The 15,444-nt window shown below is 41.7% G+C and overlaps 1 protein-coding gene across 1 annotated transcript in view; it reads left to right on the plus strand.

The window, feature by feature from the left end:
• The window catches only part of LOC129714820 (early endosome antigen 1-like), a 55,558-nt gene that overhangs the window by 20,807 nt on the left and 19,307 nt on the right, over positions 1 to 15,444 (plus strand). The window contains exons 19-32 of the mRNA XM_055664662.1: positions 1,304 to 1,330; positions 2,704 to 2,730; positions 4,227 to 4,262; positions 5,051 to 5,077; positions 5,249 to 5,272; positions 6,292 to 6,318; positions 6,441 to 6,467; positions 7,431 to 7,457; positions 8,157 to 8,192; positions 10,379 to 10,405; positions 11,424 to 11,459; positions 12,307 to 12,333; positions 12,873 to 12,899; positions 14,701 to 14,724. Of these exons, the coding sequence (XP_055520637.1) occupies positions 1,304 to 1,330; positions 2,704 to 2,730; positions 4,227 to 4,262; positions 5,051 to 5,077; positions 5,249 to 5,272; positions 6,292 to 6,318; positions 6,441 to 6,467; positions 7,431 to 7,457; positions 8,157 to 8,192; positions 10,379 to 10,405; positions 11,424 to 11,459; positions 12,307 to 12,333; positions 12,873 to 12,899; positions 14,701 to 14,724 (399 nt within the window). The remainder of the gene's footprint in view (positions 1 to 1,303; positions 1,331 to 2,703; positions 2,731 to 4,226; positions 4,263 to 5,050; positions 5,078 to 5,248; positions 5,273 to 6,291; positions 6,319 to 6,440; positions 6,468 to 7,430; positions 7,458 to 8,156; positions 8,193 to 10,378; positions 10,406 to 11,423; positions 11,460 to 12,306; positions 12,334 to 12,872; positions 12,900 to 14,700; positions 14,725 to 15,444) is intronic.

Here is a 15,444-nt window from a genome sequence, read left to right on the forward strand (position 1 = left end):
GTGCGCTGACAACAACCTGGCCCTTAACTACAAGAAGACCAAGGAGTTCATTGTAGACTTCAGGAAGTCTAGGGGCGGCACGCACACCCCCATCCACATTAACGGGACGGAGGTGGAACGTGTTTCCAGCTTCAGGTTCCTGGGGGTCAACATCTCCGATGACCTCTCTTGGACCCACAATACCTCAACTCTGGCCAAGAAGGCTCACCAGCGTCTCTTCTTCCTGAGGAGACTGAAGAAAGTCCATCTGTCTCCTCAGATCCTGGTGAACTTCTACCGCTGCACCATCGAGAGCATCCTTACCAAGTGTATCACAGTATGGTACGGCAACTGCTCTGTCTCCGACCGGAAAGCACTGTAGAGGGTGGTGAAAATTGCCCAACGTATCACCGGTTCCTCGGTCCCCTTCATTGAGTCTGTCCAAAGCAAGCGTTGTAAGTGAAGGGCGCTCAGCATCGCCAAGGATTGCTCTACCCCAACCGTGGACTGTTTACCCCCCTATCATCCGGGAGGCGCTACATGTCTCTCCGTTGCCGGACCAGCAAGTCCAGGAACAGCTTCTTCCCTGCGGCTGTTACACTACTCAACACTGTACCTCGGTGACTGCCAATCACCCCCCCCACTCCTCCCACCAGGAAAAACACTATGACTGTGTGCATGTAAATAGATTCATGTCGCTCTTCCAGGGAGATGCTAACTGCATTTCGTTGTCTCTGTACTGTACACTGCACAATGACAATTAAAGTTGAATCTTGAATCTGAATCTGAATGGGCATCGCTGTGGGAATTGGCCCTGCGTTCATCAGTGGACGCTGTTCCGCGCTGCACGGGGACGGAAACTCCTGTTAACTTTTCACATTGACATTTAAAGGAGTAGACGACGATATTAGGAATAAGAAGACTGTGCAGTTAAGCAACATAACGATATCTACGAAACTGCAATTATTTTCAACCTTTTTATAACATACTGGGTTAGTTAGCTGGGAACGCTTGAGTGGAATTTATATCTGCTAACTGATTTGAAACTCGCAATACTTCAACTGGTGTTCTGGGTGTCATATAATGTATTATGTAAAAAAAATCATACCTATTTCAGGTAGTGAAGTCAGCAGAGGGTCGAATAGCATATTATTATTATTATTATTATTATTATTGTTATTATTATTATTATTATTATTATTATTATTATTATTATTATTAATGGTAATATAAGTATCGGTAGTTGTAACAGTAATAATTGCAATAGTAGTAGTAGTATGGTTGTTGTTGTTAATATTATTATACTTATTATTTTACTTGACAGAGATGGAGAGTCTTATTAAAATATCAGGTGCGTATTACCTAAGATCTCCTGAGATTCTATTTTTTTGCTGAAACGAGAATGAAAGATAATATGATATAAATAATTAATGACATAACTTGCTTCATATAAAATCATTGTATGGAATAAAATAAGATAATCCAAATTTAGCCAACATTCTGTAACCATTCATTCAAACAGCTGCCAGCTCAACAGATCAGTCTCATAACTTTCTATCACAGATGTAGGGACTTACTAGAAAATATTTAGATTCCAACTACATCATGAGGCTCTAATTTTGTATTTGATTACGACAGGAAGTTTCAAGCGTGCCGTTATCAGTTTTATTATTTTCGTGTATGTGGTGACACAACAGTGTTGTGCTTTTCCTGCTAAAATATCTAAGCATCTCATATCTCTATTTAGGGTAAATACCGGGCAGGTTTTTACCTTTACTTAGGCGTAGCGCACCATGAGTCAAAATCTTAATATAATAGATTTGCTGTTTAGACCGTTGATGAGAAGGGATATATTCAACCCAAGATGAATGAATATTTGCAAATCTCCGCAGTGGAGAGATGCCAATGCTCCTTGACTGCATGAAAATCTGCAGTGCATAAATTACTGGAAGTTGGAGACTGTGGTAAATTAGGAACTGTTGTTGAGGCTCAAGTTAACCATGGTATTGATTGGGCCAAGAGAAGGTCCGGTTCTCTCTTGCTTGCCTCTTCTTTTATTCTTGAACTTGAACCCCCCTATGTTTCCATCGGCTAAATGTATTCCTTCATCAACTACAAACGTAATACCCACTTGAATTTAGCGGGGACCAGAGAATACGATAACTGGCTGGTCTTATTTATGATTGTTGAAAGTTAAGAATTAAATTAGGACGGACAATTTCATCAACATTATGCCCCTGTCCCATTTTGGAAGCCTGAACGGAAACCTATGGAGACTTTGTGCCCCACACAAGGTTTTCGTGCGGTTCCCGGGGGTTGCAGATGGTTGCCGGAGGGTGCAGATAGAGGAAGCAGGTAGGGAGACTGACAAAAACCTCCGGGAACCGCACGGAAACTTTGGGTGGGGTACAAAGTCTCCAGAGGTTTCCGTTCAAGTTTCCTAAGTGGGACAGGGGCATAGCGGTCTCCTGTAATCCTGTAATTGCGACCTTATCGAAGACATCATGTTAAGATTACTATAATTTCGTCTAAACTCCATATTATTGCAATCAATTCCAGACCACCAGGAACTAGGATGGAAATAATTAACAAGCGAAGATGTCGAACAAAATATCAGTATCATATTTGTTTTTACATGAAGAGGATTATTCTCATCTTCATTACCGATTTGTCCGTGTAAGATGTATTACCTTTGAAAAAATATTTTTTCCTTCCATTTTTCAGAAAAGGAGAATGAGTTAAAGGAAAGAGGTAATGTTCTTTGGATCAACTGCTTTCATGTGTCTTCGTTGCAAATGGTTCGATGCAATGGTAAATGATCCATCATCGACTGATTTGCTTGTTCCCATTAACAACACGTTCATCTTAAGTACTAAAACGATTACCTTTTGTCTTCATTTTTTTGCATCACATTTTATTAGGTTTTGCACAGAATGAACCAACAACGTTTGTTATTATCGCCCGCTATGTTTTGGCAAAAACGGTCAACATTGCGTGTAAAATTAATACATAATCAGGAGTTCACAACGATTTTTAACATCACCATGTCCCATTCTATCACACCACCCAGCTTAAAGTCAGCCACTTGCATTCATAGTCCTGAAAAGCCAATCCCTGAGGATTTGAATGACTATAGACCGATGCACTTACACCAGTGATTATGAAGTTTTCGAAGAAACTAGTCCTGCATCACATCAAAACCAAGCTACCTACCTCCTTCGACCCACATCGGTTTGCCGACGGAAATAACAGATCCACTGAGGACGCCATCGCCATAGCATCTCACAGCGCACTGACCCACTTGAAACACCGGGTAAGCTCCGAGGATGCTATTCATAGATTATCGCTCAGCATTCAATACTATCATTCCGGACATTTTAATCAGCAACCAGCCTCACTTCCCCCATCTGCACATTGATCAAAAACGTTCTCACAAACCGCCCACAGAGAGTTAAAACCGGCCCCCACATCTCCTCCTCCATCACACTGGCGCACCTCAAGGCTGTGTGCTGAGACCACTCCTCTACTCCTTATACACATATGACTGTACACCTGCCCACCCTTCCAACACGACTATTACATTTGCTGACGACACAACTGTCATCGGGCTCATCTCAGGGGGAGGGGGGGACGAGTCAGCATACAGGGACTAGATACAGCGACTGTCAGCGTGACAATCAGTAAATAACCTGACAATTAACATCACAAAGCCAAATGAGCTAATACTTGACTTCAGGAGGAATCGGGACGCAGACCCGGCCCCGCTCTGCATAGATGGGTCATGTGTGGAAAGAGTTCAGACTTTCAAATTCTAGGTTGACAAAATTGGTGCATCGTTGTGGTCTGGTTTATCGTTCGCTTCAGAAGGGATTCACAAGGATGTTGCCTCAAACTGAAGGTTGTGAATATGGGGAGAGATTGGATGGTCTTGCTTTATACGCATTGTATGATAGGGGGTTCAGGGGTGAATTTGTAGATGTTTGTAGAGTTATGGCTGGCATCAATCGACAGCTTTTTGGTTGCACAATTTCAGAGCTGTTCTGAATCTCGGAGAAAATGAAGAGCCAACTCTCAGTGTGAAATATTCTGTCAGTGTCGATCGAATTGCGTGTTGCCTGGACGTGAAAAGTCTACGCTTTGAAGATCTTATGGCATTTTGCACGTTAACATCCAGCACTCGACTCCCGCTGGACTAAAACGTTTGTAATACATTTTTGAAAGTTGTTATCTCGAATTTTGTTTTTCAGAAAAAGATCAATTAAATCAATTGCTGGATAAGGCCGGTTCGTTAAACTTAATTTTCAGCTAACTAGCCCTCTTTACGCTTTTCTGCATTGATTTCAAGTATTTATCGGTTTGATGAAGTTCAACGTCAATTCTGAAATCCCGTCGTAGAGAATCAGTTTATCCATTCAACGTAATCGTGGCAAATGACTCCCTTCCACACAAAAGAGAATGTAGGTGGTTGAATCCTGAGCAAATTGCAACATGATGTAGGAAATCGGGGAATTAGATTGCGCCTGTTTGGGGGAATGGACAGTTAAGGCCCTGTCCCACTGAGGAAACCCGAACGGAAACCTCTGGAGACTTTGCGCCCCACCCAAGGTTTCCCTGCGGTTCCCGGAGTTGCAGGTGGTTGCCGGAGTTTGCAAGTAGTGGACGCAGGTAAGGAGACTGACAAATGCCTCCGGGAACCACACGGAAATCTTGGGTGGGGGCGCAAACTCTCCAGACTTTTCCGTTCAGGTTTCCTATGTGGGGCAGGGGCATTAACGTTTCGATCAGGATCCTGCTGAGTCTCAAGAAACTCTCTCACCAATATCAGTGATACTTTTATGATTTTCTTACCACAAAATCACTGCTCTTGGTTTGACCCGACCCGAAATGTCGCTTGTCTATGTCCTCCAACGATGCTGCCTGTGCCGCCGGGTTACCCGAGCTATTTGTGTTCTCCGTTCTTCGCAGTTCGTCTGGTATAATTTGTCAACCGTTTGCCGTCATGTCTGTTTGCTAGACATTCATACGCCATTTGCCCTTGTAACTCATTATATTCTTTCCTTCGTCTTAACAGAGCAAAAAATCGCCTTTCTGGAAGCAGGTAAACATTGTCAACAATTAAACTAAACGATTTGATTTCGTTTCTACAATCAGATTACCGTGCATTCAATAAATTCAAAGAGAATTGTGTTTAGCGTTTTGGTGATGGTAATACAATTTGTTATAAGCGATAGTGATCAGCTTTGTTGCTGTTATTTCACGTTTCTTGCAGCCCAAGACAATAATATGGACACCGGTGAGTCTTATAAAAATAATAGTGGGTGAACTGGAAATGAAATAATGCAGCCACTTGTAATTGCAGCTACAATTACAAAATCTTGGAAGCACTCAACAAGTAAAACCACGTTGTAGAAAAGGAAACAGTTTGAGGTCGAAGACCCTTCGTCAGGAGTTGGAACGAGCGAGAAAACAAGATATTTTCGGTTGTTAAGATCTGGAAGGATTGCTTAGGATAAATGAAATGTCTCCGATTAAGTGAAGCTCATGAATGATAGCAAAGTTTCTGGAACCGGTTGCTTACTATGTAAGAGGGAGGAGGAAGGAAAATTAAATTCAAAAGAGCAGCTGAAAAACTGCTTATCGGGCTTTGCGATAATAAAGCATTGCATTTATCCTTGCTGCTGTTGGATGTTGCCGGCGTCTGTCAAATGCTACTACTTCACTGCGCCAGAGACCCGGGGTCGATCCTGACCTTCCGCTGACCTCCTTCATATTCCGCTTGGTGAGCCTGCATCCGGGGGGCATGAACATTGAATTCTCCCAATGTTGTTAGCCCTTGCTGTCTCCTCCCCTTCCTTAGCCCTCGAGCTGTCTCCTCCCATCCCTCAGCCCTCGGGCTCCTCCTCCTCCTTTTTCCTTCCTTCTCCCCGCCACCCCCTATCAGCCTGAAGAAGGGTTTCGTCCCGAAACGTTACCTATTTCCTGCGCTCCACAGATGCTGCTGCACCCGCTGAGTTTCTCCAGCATTTTTGTGTACCTCCGACCCTGACCTTGGTATGCGGAGATTGTGCGTGTTCTTTGCTTACAGTAGGTTGGTTGTCTCCGCCTATGTTATCCGCATGCAGCACAGAGTGAGAAGCACTTAATAAAGGACTCACACATCCTAGCTTTCTCGTCAGGCAAGAGGATACAGTGTAATTCAATGTTATTCGCATTATAGGTTCGTACAATTCTGGTAAAATAATATTGGATATGCCACCGTAAGCTCGCATTTTCTAATGCGATTGCCTTTTAAGTGAGTGCTCTATTTTGCAGATGATCGATTAGATGCAATCAGGGCAGGTAAATTTGTTCGATAATTTGGATTGCTAATATGAAGCTGCTATTGACATTTCAATGTTTCTACGGTATTTTGTATTTAAATTTCGTGAGGTAAATAATAATAATAATAATTTTCTCGTCAGAACTGCAAGCTCTCCGCGAATCCACAAGTGAGTATTCAACTCTAATTCCTAAGTATTAGAAAAAATAATATAATCATTCAAGATTTCGTTATGACCTGCATACTGTAAGTTAAGCCATTGCGCCTGTCGCATGCAGATACTGTTGCCAATAAAAAAGTATAACGACCGCGTAGAGAAACGTGTATATCCCATAATAATGCAGCACAGTGGTGTGTCGGTAGAGCTGCTACCCTACTACGCCAGAGACGCAGGTTCGGTCCTTACCTCGGATGTTGCTTTGTTGTCCCTGTGACAGCGTGGCTTTCCTCTGGGTGCTCCGAATTCCTCCCACATTCCAAAGACGTGCAGGTTAGAAGGTTAGTTAGCTTCTGTGAAATTCACCGAAGGTGAGATAAACATAGAAACGTAGAAAATAGGTGCAGGAGTAGGCCATTCGACCCTTCGAGCCTGCACCGCCATTCAATATGATCACGGCTGATCATCCAACTCAGTATCCTGGTAGGGAGACTGACAAAAACCTCCGGGAATCGCACGGAAACCTTGGGTGGGGCGCAATGTCTCCCGAAGTGTCCGTTCAGGTTTCCTAAGTGGGACAGGGGCATACACACTGCAACTCTCCCGCACGCCACCGTGCTGCCCTAAAATTAAATATTTATATAAATATATATATATATATGAAACAAAGACACCCTTTTTCAGCAGTCCAATTTCATAATTAACATCGCTTCCTGGACAAAATTCAGACGGCGCAATCTTGGTTGCAAATGCCGTAAAATTGTGATTCCAACAATAACATACAGGCACTTCAACAACGTGGCCATCTTTATAAGGAATACGTCGCATCTTTAAAGTGGCAGATGGTTTCCAAGTACAGACACCGATGCAGAATGACTTTTGCTTTCGAAACTAAGCGTTTTATTTCTAACATTTTGTGCTGAGGTCAAAACATGCTAAAATGTAGTTCTGAGAATGTTTGCGATTATTTTTCAGAGCAACAGCTATTGGCCAAAGAAAACGGTGCGTGGCTGGATTTTTAGATGCAAATCCGTATATTGTATGCGGACAAATCACATGAAAAAAATGCCGACAGATTCCACAGCACTCCTCAGAGGAGAAAAGGGGGTGGCGTGCCATGTGAAATTCATAAGAGAAGAAAACATCCCCCTTATTTGAATATCTCCATTATCTCTTCGCCCACTCTCACACGCGCGCGCACTAATTCATGCGCGCACACACACACACACACACACACACACACACACACACACACACATAGACTTCCCTCATTAATCTCCCACCACGATAACTTATCGCTTAATCAACAGCCGACATTTATTGCATTCCTTCTGTCAGCCTCGCAATGGCGGGCTCCCTGGTCCCTCTCTCACGAAGTAGTGTGGACCTAAATAGTCAATTCAATTCTCCTCTCCTTACTTTCCTTTTATGAAAGTACTGAAATCTATTATTTCTCAATATTCCAGAAGCAAAGCAAACAATTTTAAAATTAAATACCTACGAATAAGTTTATTGGAATTTGACATCGGAAAGTTTTGCCATTTTCCTTTTATCCGTGTGTCAATGTGGAAGATTCAAGGGTTTCAAAGGTCATTTTTTGTCACGTGTACCAATTAAGGCACAGTGATCGAATAAATGCAAATAGTGGGCACACTGTTTTGAATTTGTAACGGCTTACCACATACATTACCTCAATTTTAGAATTGAACGCTATGCTACTTCATCTGCAAGAAAAAGGTGAATTCATGATTGAATGACAATTTACTCCCATCTAAACCTGTCGTTTCATTATATTGTGGTCCAAGAGACGGCGGGCAGAAGCCTGCGCTTCGTATGTGTGCCTGATTAGTGTGGGCGACCAGGACAATTGGATGCGACGCAGTTTCCAAATGACAATGTACCATCAAACGGTTTATGGTGACCTACTCGTACCGATCAAGTTGATGGCCTAAAGATTGATCCCTGGTTGAATAAATTGTAATATGTTGTATGGTTTTTTTTTTCTGGATAACGAGTAACAACTCAAATGATTACCGTATAGTTAAATAAAACAGAAAATATTTTAAAACAAAGCAATTAAATAGTTAAATAATACCTGTTTTTACCTATTTTTACACGAACTAACACATATCACTATATATAATATTCTCTTTCTCTCTATTTCTTGCTTTTCTTAATGTTTTCTTAGTATTAAATTAAAAATAAGAAGTTGTACATTAAATGTAATATGCTATTCATGTCTTATATTTTTGTACATTGCTTCTAATACAAAACCTATTTTAAAAAATAAATAAATAAATAAATAAATGACACCTGTTAGGAAACAATGTATTTACGCGACGTATGAGGGAATTGAAGGTAATATCTCCAAGTTTGCGGATGACACAAAGCTGGGGGGCAGTGTTAGCTGTGAGGAGGATGCTAGGAGACTGCAAGGTGACTTGGATAGGCTGGGTGAGTGGGCAAATGTTTGGCAGATGCAGTATAATGTGGATAAATGTGAGGTTATCCATTTTGGCGGCAAAAACGGGAAGCAGACTATTATCTAAATGGTGGCCGATTGGGAAAGGGGGAGATGCAGCGAGACCTGGGTGTCATGGTACACCAGTCATAGAAGGTAGGCATGCAGGTGCGGCAGGCAGTAAAGAAAGCGAATGGTATGTTAGCTTTCATTGCAAAAGGATTTGAGTATAGGAGCAGGGAGGTTCTACTGCAGTTGTACAGGGTCTTAGTGAGACCACACCTGGAGTATTGCGTACAGTTTTGGTCTCCAAATCTGAGGAAGGACATTATTGCCATAGAGGGAGTGCAGAGACGGTTCACCAGACTGATTCCTGGGATGTCAGGACTGTCTTATGAAGAAAGACTGGATAGACTTGGTTTATACTCTCTGGAATTTAGAAGATTGGGAGGGGATCTTATAGAAACTTACAAAATTCTTAAGGGGTTGGACAGGCTAGATGCAGGAAGATTGTTCCCGATGTTAGGGAAGTCCAGGACAAGGGGTCACAGCTTAAGGATAAGGGGGAAATCCTTTAAAGCCGAGATGAGAATAACTTTTTTCACACAGAGAGTGGTGAATCTCTGGAACTCTCTGCCACAGAGGGTAGTTGAGGCCAGTTTATTGGCTATATTTAAGAGGGAGTTAGATGTGGCCCTTGTGGCTAAGGGGACCAGGGGGTATGGAGAGAAGGCAGGTACGGGATACTGAGTTGCATGATCAGCCATGATCATATTGAATGGCGGTGCAGGCTCGAAGGGCCGAATGGCCTACTCCTGCACCTAATTTCTATGTTTCTATGTTTCTAAATTACGTCAGAATGTATCTTCATGTAGAAATTCAAACTCAAATCTATCTCAGAGATAAGGAGATAAACCTTGTATTTACATTTCAACCATTGATCAATGGCGGTGACCCATTCATCCTATTGCCATCAATGATTATGCCATCTATAAATGTGATGAAGCAAAGGAATCAACACCAAGAATAGCACTCTTTTTATTCATTAATGCACCCAATCGCATAGCGAGAGGCATTTGCACCGGCATCGATCATCCAACTGCATATAACTGCAATAGTCGTAGTTTCATTCATGGTGGAGGCCACAAACAACCTGAACCCCATAGGTATATCCAGCTACTCCACCGTTGTAACTGTAAATATATATAAGGGGGTGAACAGCCTCGTGCAAAAAAAAAAATCATTGTTCGCTCGAAGTGCAAGAATTGTTTTCATTTACTGGAACAAGGATGTTTACATGTTGCCAAACACGAGCTCACTAAATCTTGAGCACGCTGTACTCAACGTGGTCTAAACTTCACGCTGTCCGAACTGTCTCGAAAGATTAGGAGCATATGTATGGTGATTGGATTAGGAATGGGAAGTACGTGGTATCCTAACTATGCTTATTTTGGTTTGAAAGATAACGTCCTATCGATGAGAACTGCAGGTACGCTCACATAGTTCAGAATTGCCTTTGTATTTCTCACTTCACGATGTTGAAACATACTGTATTGGACTGCTTTAAATTTCCTTTGGCATGTGCCGTTCATTCGCCAATCTGTATGTGTTTCTGTCTGTCTGTGTGTTCTTTTATCAGTTGTTTGGGGAAGTCCAGGACAAGGGGCCACAGTTTAAGGATAAGGTGGAAATATTTTAGGACCGAGATGAGTAAAACAGTTTTCACACAGAGAGTGGTGAATCTGTGGAATTCTCTGCCACAGAAGGTAGTTGAGGCCAGTTCGTTGGCTATATTTAAGAGGGAGTTAGACGTGGCCCTTGTGGCTAAAGGGATCAGGGGGTATGGAGAGAAGGCAGGTACAGGATACTGAGTTGGAAGATCAGCCATGATCATATTTAATGGCGGTGCAGGCTCGAAGGACCGAATGGCCTACACATGCACCTATTTTCTATGTTTCTATGTTTCTTTATTTTGTGGGGAGTTTCGCTCAGAGTATCAAAGCAGCAGTAATGAAGGAATGGAGATATATGGGCTGTACGTGTCTACATTCGGGAGACCTACAGAGCTTAAGCTCAGAAACGGAGAGCAATCCTGAACTTTTGTACTTGCAGGTTATTTTGTTGCTGATCTGTTGTTTAAATACGTATGCTCGGTGATGACTTTCTATATGACTCTGGAGCAAAGTCAGTAAAAACCTAAAACGAAGCAATCTGTAAAATATCGATGAAATGTGTTGTACGCACTAACAAAAGCAACACTATTTATTTTTTTTTCAATTATGATGTTAAAGTCTCGTTGTATTACGATGGGATTCAACACCGGACATCAACGCTAAACATGTTTCCAATCACTTTCAGGATAGGCTTCAGCAGCGGTGCTATCTCTATAACTGCCAATTAACGCAATAGCGCAGTAATGTAAATATATAGTACCCAGTGAAAATATATGTAACAATTTGCAGAGTTTTGTGGTATAAGTATCAAACATATAGCATGCTTACTTCCAGAACTAGAGAGAATGAAAGACAATTACCAAAATGCAGGTAAGGGTATATTTTTTTAAATGTCAGGTATTAACTCATCCTAACATATTATTTCGGGGTTTGTAAAATATATCAGACTTGAATAGCCAAATACGTAATGCCCCTGTCCCACTTAGGAAACCTGAACGAAAACCTCTGGAGACTTTGCGCCCCACCCAAGGTTTCTGTGAGGTTCCCGGAGGTTTTCGTCAGTCTCCCTACCTGTTTCAGCTGCCTGTAACCTCCGGCAACCACCTGCAACCTCCGGGAACCGCACCGAAACCTTGGGTGGGGCACAATGTCTCCAGAGGTTTCCGTTCATGTTTCCTAAGTGGGACAGGGGCATTTAAGAGTTTAAACTTCTGCTTGGTTGCTTACTGGAGTAAGCTAAGGCATTGATCCGTGCGTACTGGTCGGCACAATTACAGCGTGCAAAATGAACAGTTTCTGGGCCTGTTTGATTTAATTGATCCGAACACTTTATGACAATTGAAATTGAGATATGAAAAACTGTGCGATATTTAAATTAGTATTATCTTTTTTTATTATTATTAAATTGACTGTACACACCGACATTGGCACCAATTTTCTGCACATTCTGATTCTTACCGGTTTTTAGACTCACTTATACAATCTAGTTTCTGAACAATCAACAAAATGCAACCAAAGTAACATAAATAGTGGAAATAGAAACATAATAGGATGGCGTATGAAACTGCTCTGAGATCCGATAGCATTTGTCAAAAATAAAATGGATTTTTATATATACCTATTACAGAATCTCTAGCAGTTTCCCAAACAGTTGTTGTATTTTCCTTCTCAATATATTGTGTTTTGTTACATTCTATTTTACATTATTTACCTACAGAGGGGCAATTGAGAGACAAGGTTAAAGGTAAGCGTCTAGAATGAAGGAGATATCATTGTAACGATCAAGATGCTGAGATTTGATCTTCACATAAGTTGGATATATTGAGAACAGACAAACAAGAAAGTTTCAAAATAGAATGATGGAAGGTTTACATCGAAACAAAGAAAACAGGTGAAGGAGGAGGCCATTCGGCCCTTCGAGCCAGCACCGCCATTCAATGTGATCATGGCTGATCGTCCCCAATCAATAACCCGTGCCTGCCTTCTCCCCATATCCCTTGATTCCACTAGCCCCACGAGCTCTATCTAACTCTCTCATTTGTCATTGTATAAAGGTTGTCAATGTATAAAGTTCCCTCGTGTATAATAACACATAAATATGGCAAGGATTGCAAACACCTCACAGCGTGGCGCGAAAATAACCACGAAATATTTAGCAATAAACAAAGGTATTAGATTTCCTTCACTCACCAAAATTATATCACAGCTGTCGAAATTAGAAATAGTAAAGCGAAAACTGTAAATGATGCAGACGATTCACAAGTAGTTGTCCTTTGCTTTAAGATCTTGAAGAATGCCAACGAAGTACCGGTATGAATACATCTAACGGCCGTTATTGTATACATCGAACATGAGCGCAATTTTGTGTGTATATATGTCTGTGCGTGTGCATATGTGTGTGTGTGTGTGTGTGTGTGTGTGTGTTAGAGTGTGTGTGTGTGTGTGGGGGTGTGCTTGAGAGGGCGAGCGACTTAGAGAGAGAGAGAGAGGGAGAGAGAGAGGGGGGAGAGAGAGAGAGGGGGGGGAGAGAGGGGGGGGGAGAGAGAGAGAGAGAGAGTGTGGGAGAGTGAGAGAGAGAGAGTGAGAGAATGTGGGAGAGAGAGGGAATGAGACAGAGAGAGAGAGAGAGAGAAAGAATGGGAGAGAGAGAGAGAGAGTTAGAGAGAGAGAGTGGGAGAGAAAGAGAGAGGAGAGAGTAGAGAGAGAGGAGAGTGAGAGAGTTAGTCAAAGAGGGAGAGAAAGAGAGAGGAGAGAGAGAGAGAGAGAGAGAGAGGAGAGAGAGAGAGAGAGAGAGAGAGAGAGTGAGAGAGAGAGAGAGAGAGAGAGAGAGAGAGGGGGGGGGGAAGGGAGGAGATAGCGGGGGAGAGGAGGGAGAGATAGAGAGAGAAATATTCTGTGTCCATGCGTGTGTGTGTGTACGTGTAGGTGTGTGCGTTAAAAACTCCTTTAGAAAACTACTTTAGAAAACAAAATTAAAGGGGGAAAATAGCACTGTGGGAACTGTAATGATTTTGTCATTTGGGTATTAATTTAATTTTGCTGTAAGCGGGTGACAGATGTAGCCGAAAAAGATTGAATTTGGGGTTAGAATTTTAAAGTGAGTTCCCGGGCGCTTGAGAGTACGAGGGCGTCAAGGAGGTAAGTGTGTAAGCAACTGTCACATTTGCTGAATCTGGCTCTAAGGCGTCCCGATTTCTACAAATTAGATGCATCGTATTTTAGGTGGTTAAGGGGCATTTGTTACTCGGAGTGTCGTTGATTCATACAGCCTACTCGCCCCTCAGTTCCACGCCGCCAATGGGCAATCGATGCCACCTTCTAGCATTTGAGCCGATATATTTTATAGACACGAAGTTTGAAATGTCGGCGGGAACCTCTTCAATATTGTCTGCTAACACCGCTCATTGCAAGTATATTCGAGTTATACACCACTCTCTCAGCTAAGAGGATCATCCTTGGGTCGACTGTAAATCTCTCACTCCTTGCCCCAAATAAATATTCTCATCGAGTCTGTATCAAAACACTGGAATGTCCCACCAAATGAGGCAGTAAAAACACCCCCAAAAAAAACACCCTCAAGCGATCTTGCGTTGATCAGCATTACCATCTAGCACACGTTGTGATAGTATATAAATGTATTAATTCCGAAAGATTAACACGTTTTTAAAATCCAGAAGAAAAGATGAACAAAATAACAAAAACGATATCACGCATCAGAATTGTATTTTCAATGCGCTGCCGGCTTTTGTGCATTTACCTGGAACTTTCCTATTTTGCGAAACGTCGAATAAATGCAATACAATGATTCGCAAATTATGAGGAACGAGCTATCATGTATGTTCCCAAATTTAATTATGGCGTGAAAGAAACATGTCGGAGTGACCTGTGCGCATTTAGCCACATACAAACGGGAGAGAACACGACTCGAAGCAAATGATCTCTCGATGAATATTTGAATCTTCGCCCTTTCTGATATTTTTTTTCAGAAAGGATATAACATTTCTCAAATACAATCTTATCCATGCCTCCGAGGTCAAGCAGTTAGCTTACACTTGATGTTTGTTACAAGGTATTTTTTTTTATTGTAATACATTTATTTTTATGTTAACAGTTCAAGAGGATTATTCAACCAGTGGTGAGTTATGGATTATGATCAGTAAACAAGTCTGGGAATAAAACATTGCTTGTACTAGGAAGGATTTCACATTCTCAATTGCAAGACACGGAGAATGTCCTTTTGTAATAATGCACATATCAAAGGTGAAAATAAGAATGGTTCGCGAAATGTCTTTATTCGTAATTCGAAGCATTCTTCCTCTTCTTAGAAACATAGAAACATAGAAAATAGGTGCAAGGATAGGTCATTCGGCCCTTCGATCCTGCACCGCCATTCAATATGATCATGGCTGATCGTCCAACTCAGAATCCTGTACCTGCCTTCTCTCCATACCCCAGATCCCTTTAGCCACAAGGGCCACATCTAACTCCTTCTTAAATATAGCCAATGAACTGGCCTCAACTACCTTCTGTGGCAGAGAATTCCATAGATGTATCACTCTCCGTGTAAAAAATGATTTTTTCACCTCGGTCCTAAAAGACTTCTCCCTTATCCTTGAACTGTAACCCCTTGTTCTGGACTTCCCCAACATCGGGAATAATCTTCCTGCATCTAGCCTGTCCAACCCCTTAAGCATTTTGTAAGTTTCTATATAACTATAACTTATGGATAATAATCCGCCTATTCGCTGAAATGTGTATTTATTGGTTTATTTATATTTATATTAGTGTAGAAGAAATAATGATTGTTAAAGTAGCGATATATTTTGGAAATAGGGGAAGAACATGCACATTTTAT

Source organism: Leucoraja erinacea, chromosome 42 (assembly GCF_028641065.1).
Source record: "Leucoraja erinacea ecotype New England chromosome 42, Leri_hhj_1, whole genome shotgun sequence".
Taxonomy (NCBI): domain Eukaryota; kingdom Metazoa; phylum Chordata; class Chondrichthyes; order Rajiformes; family Rajidae; genus Leucoraja; species Leucoraja erinaceus.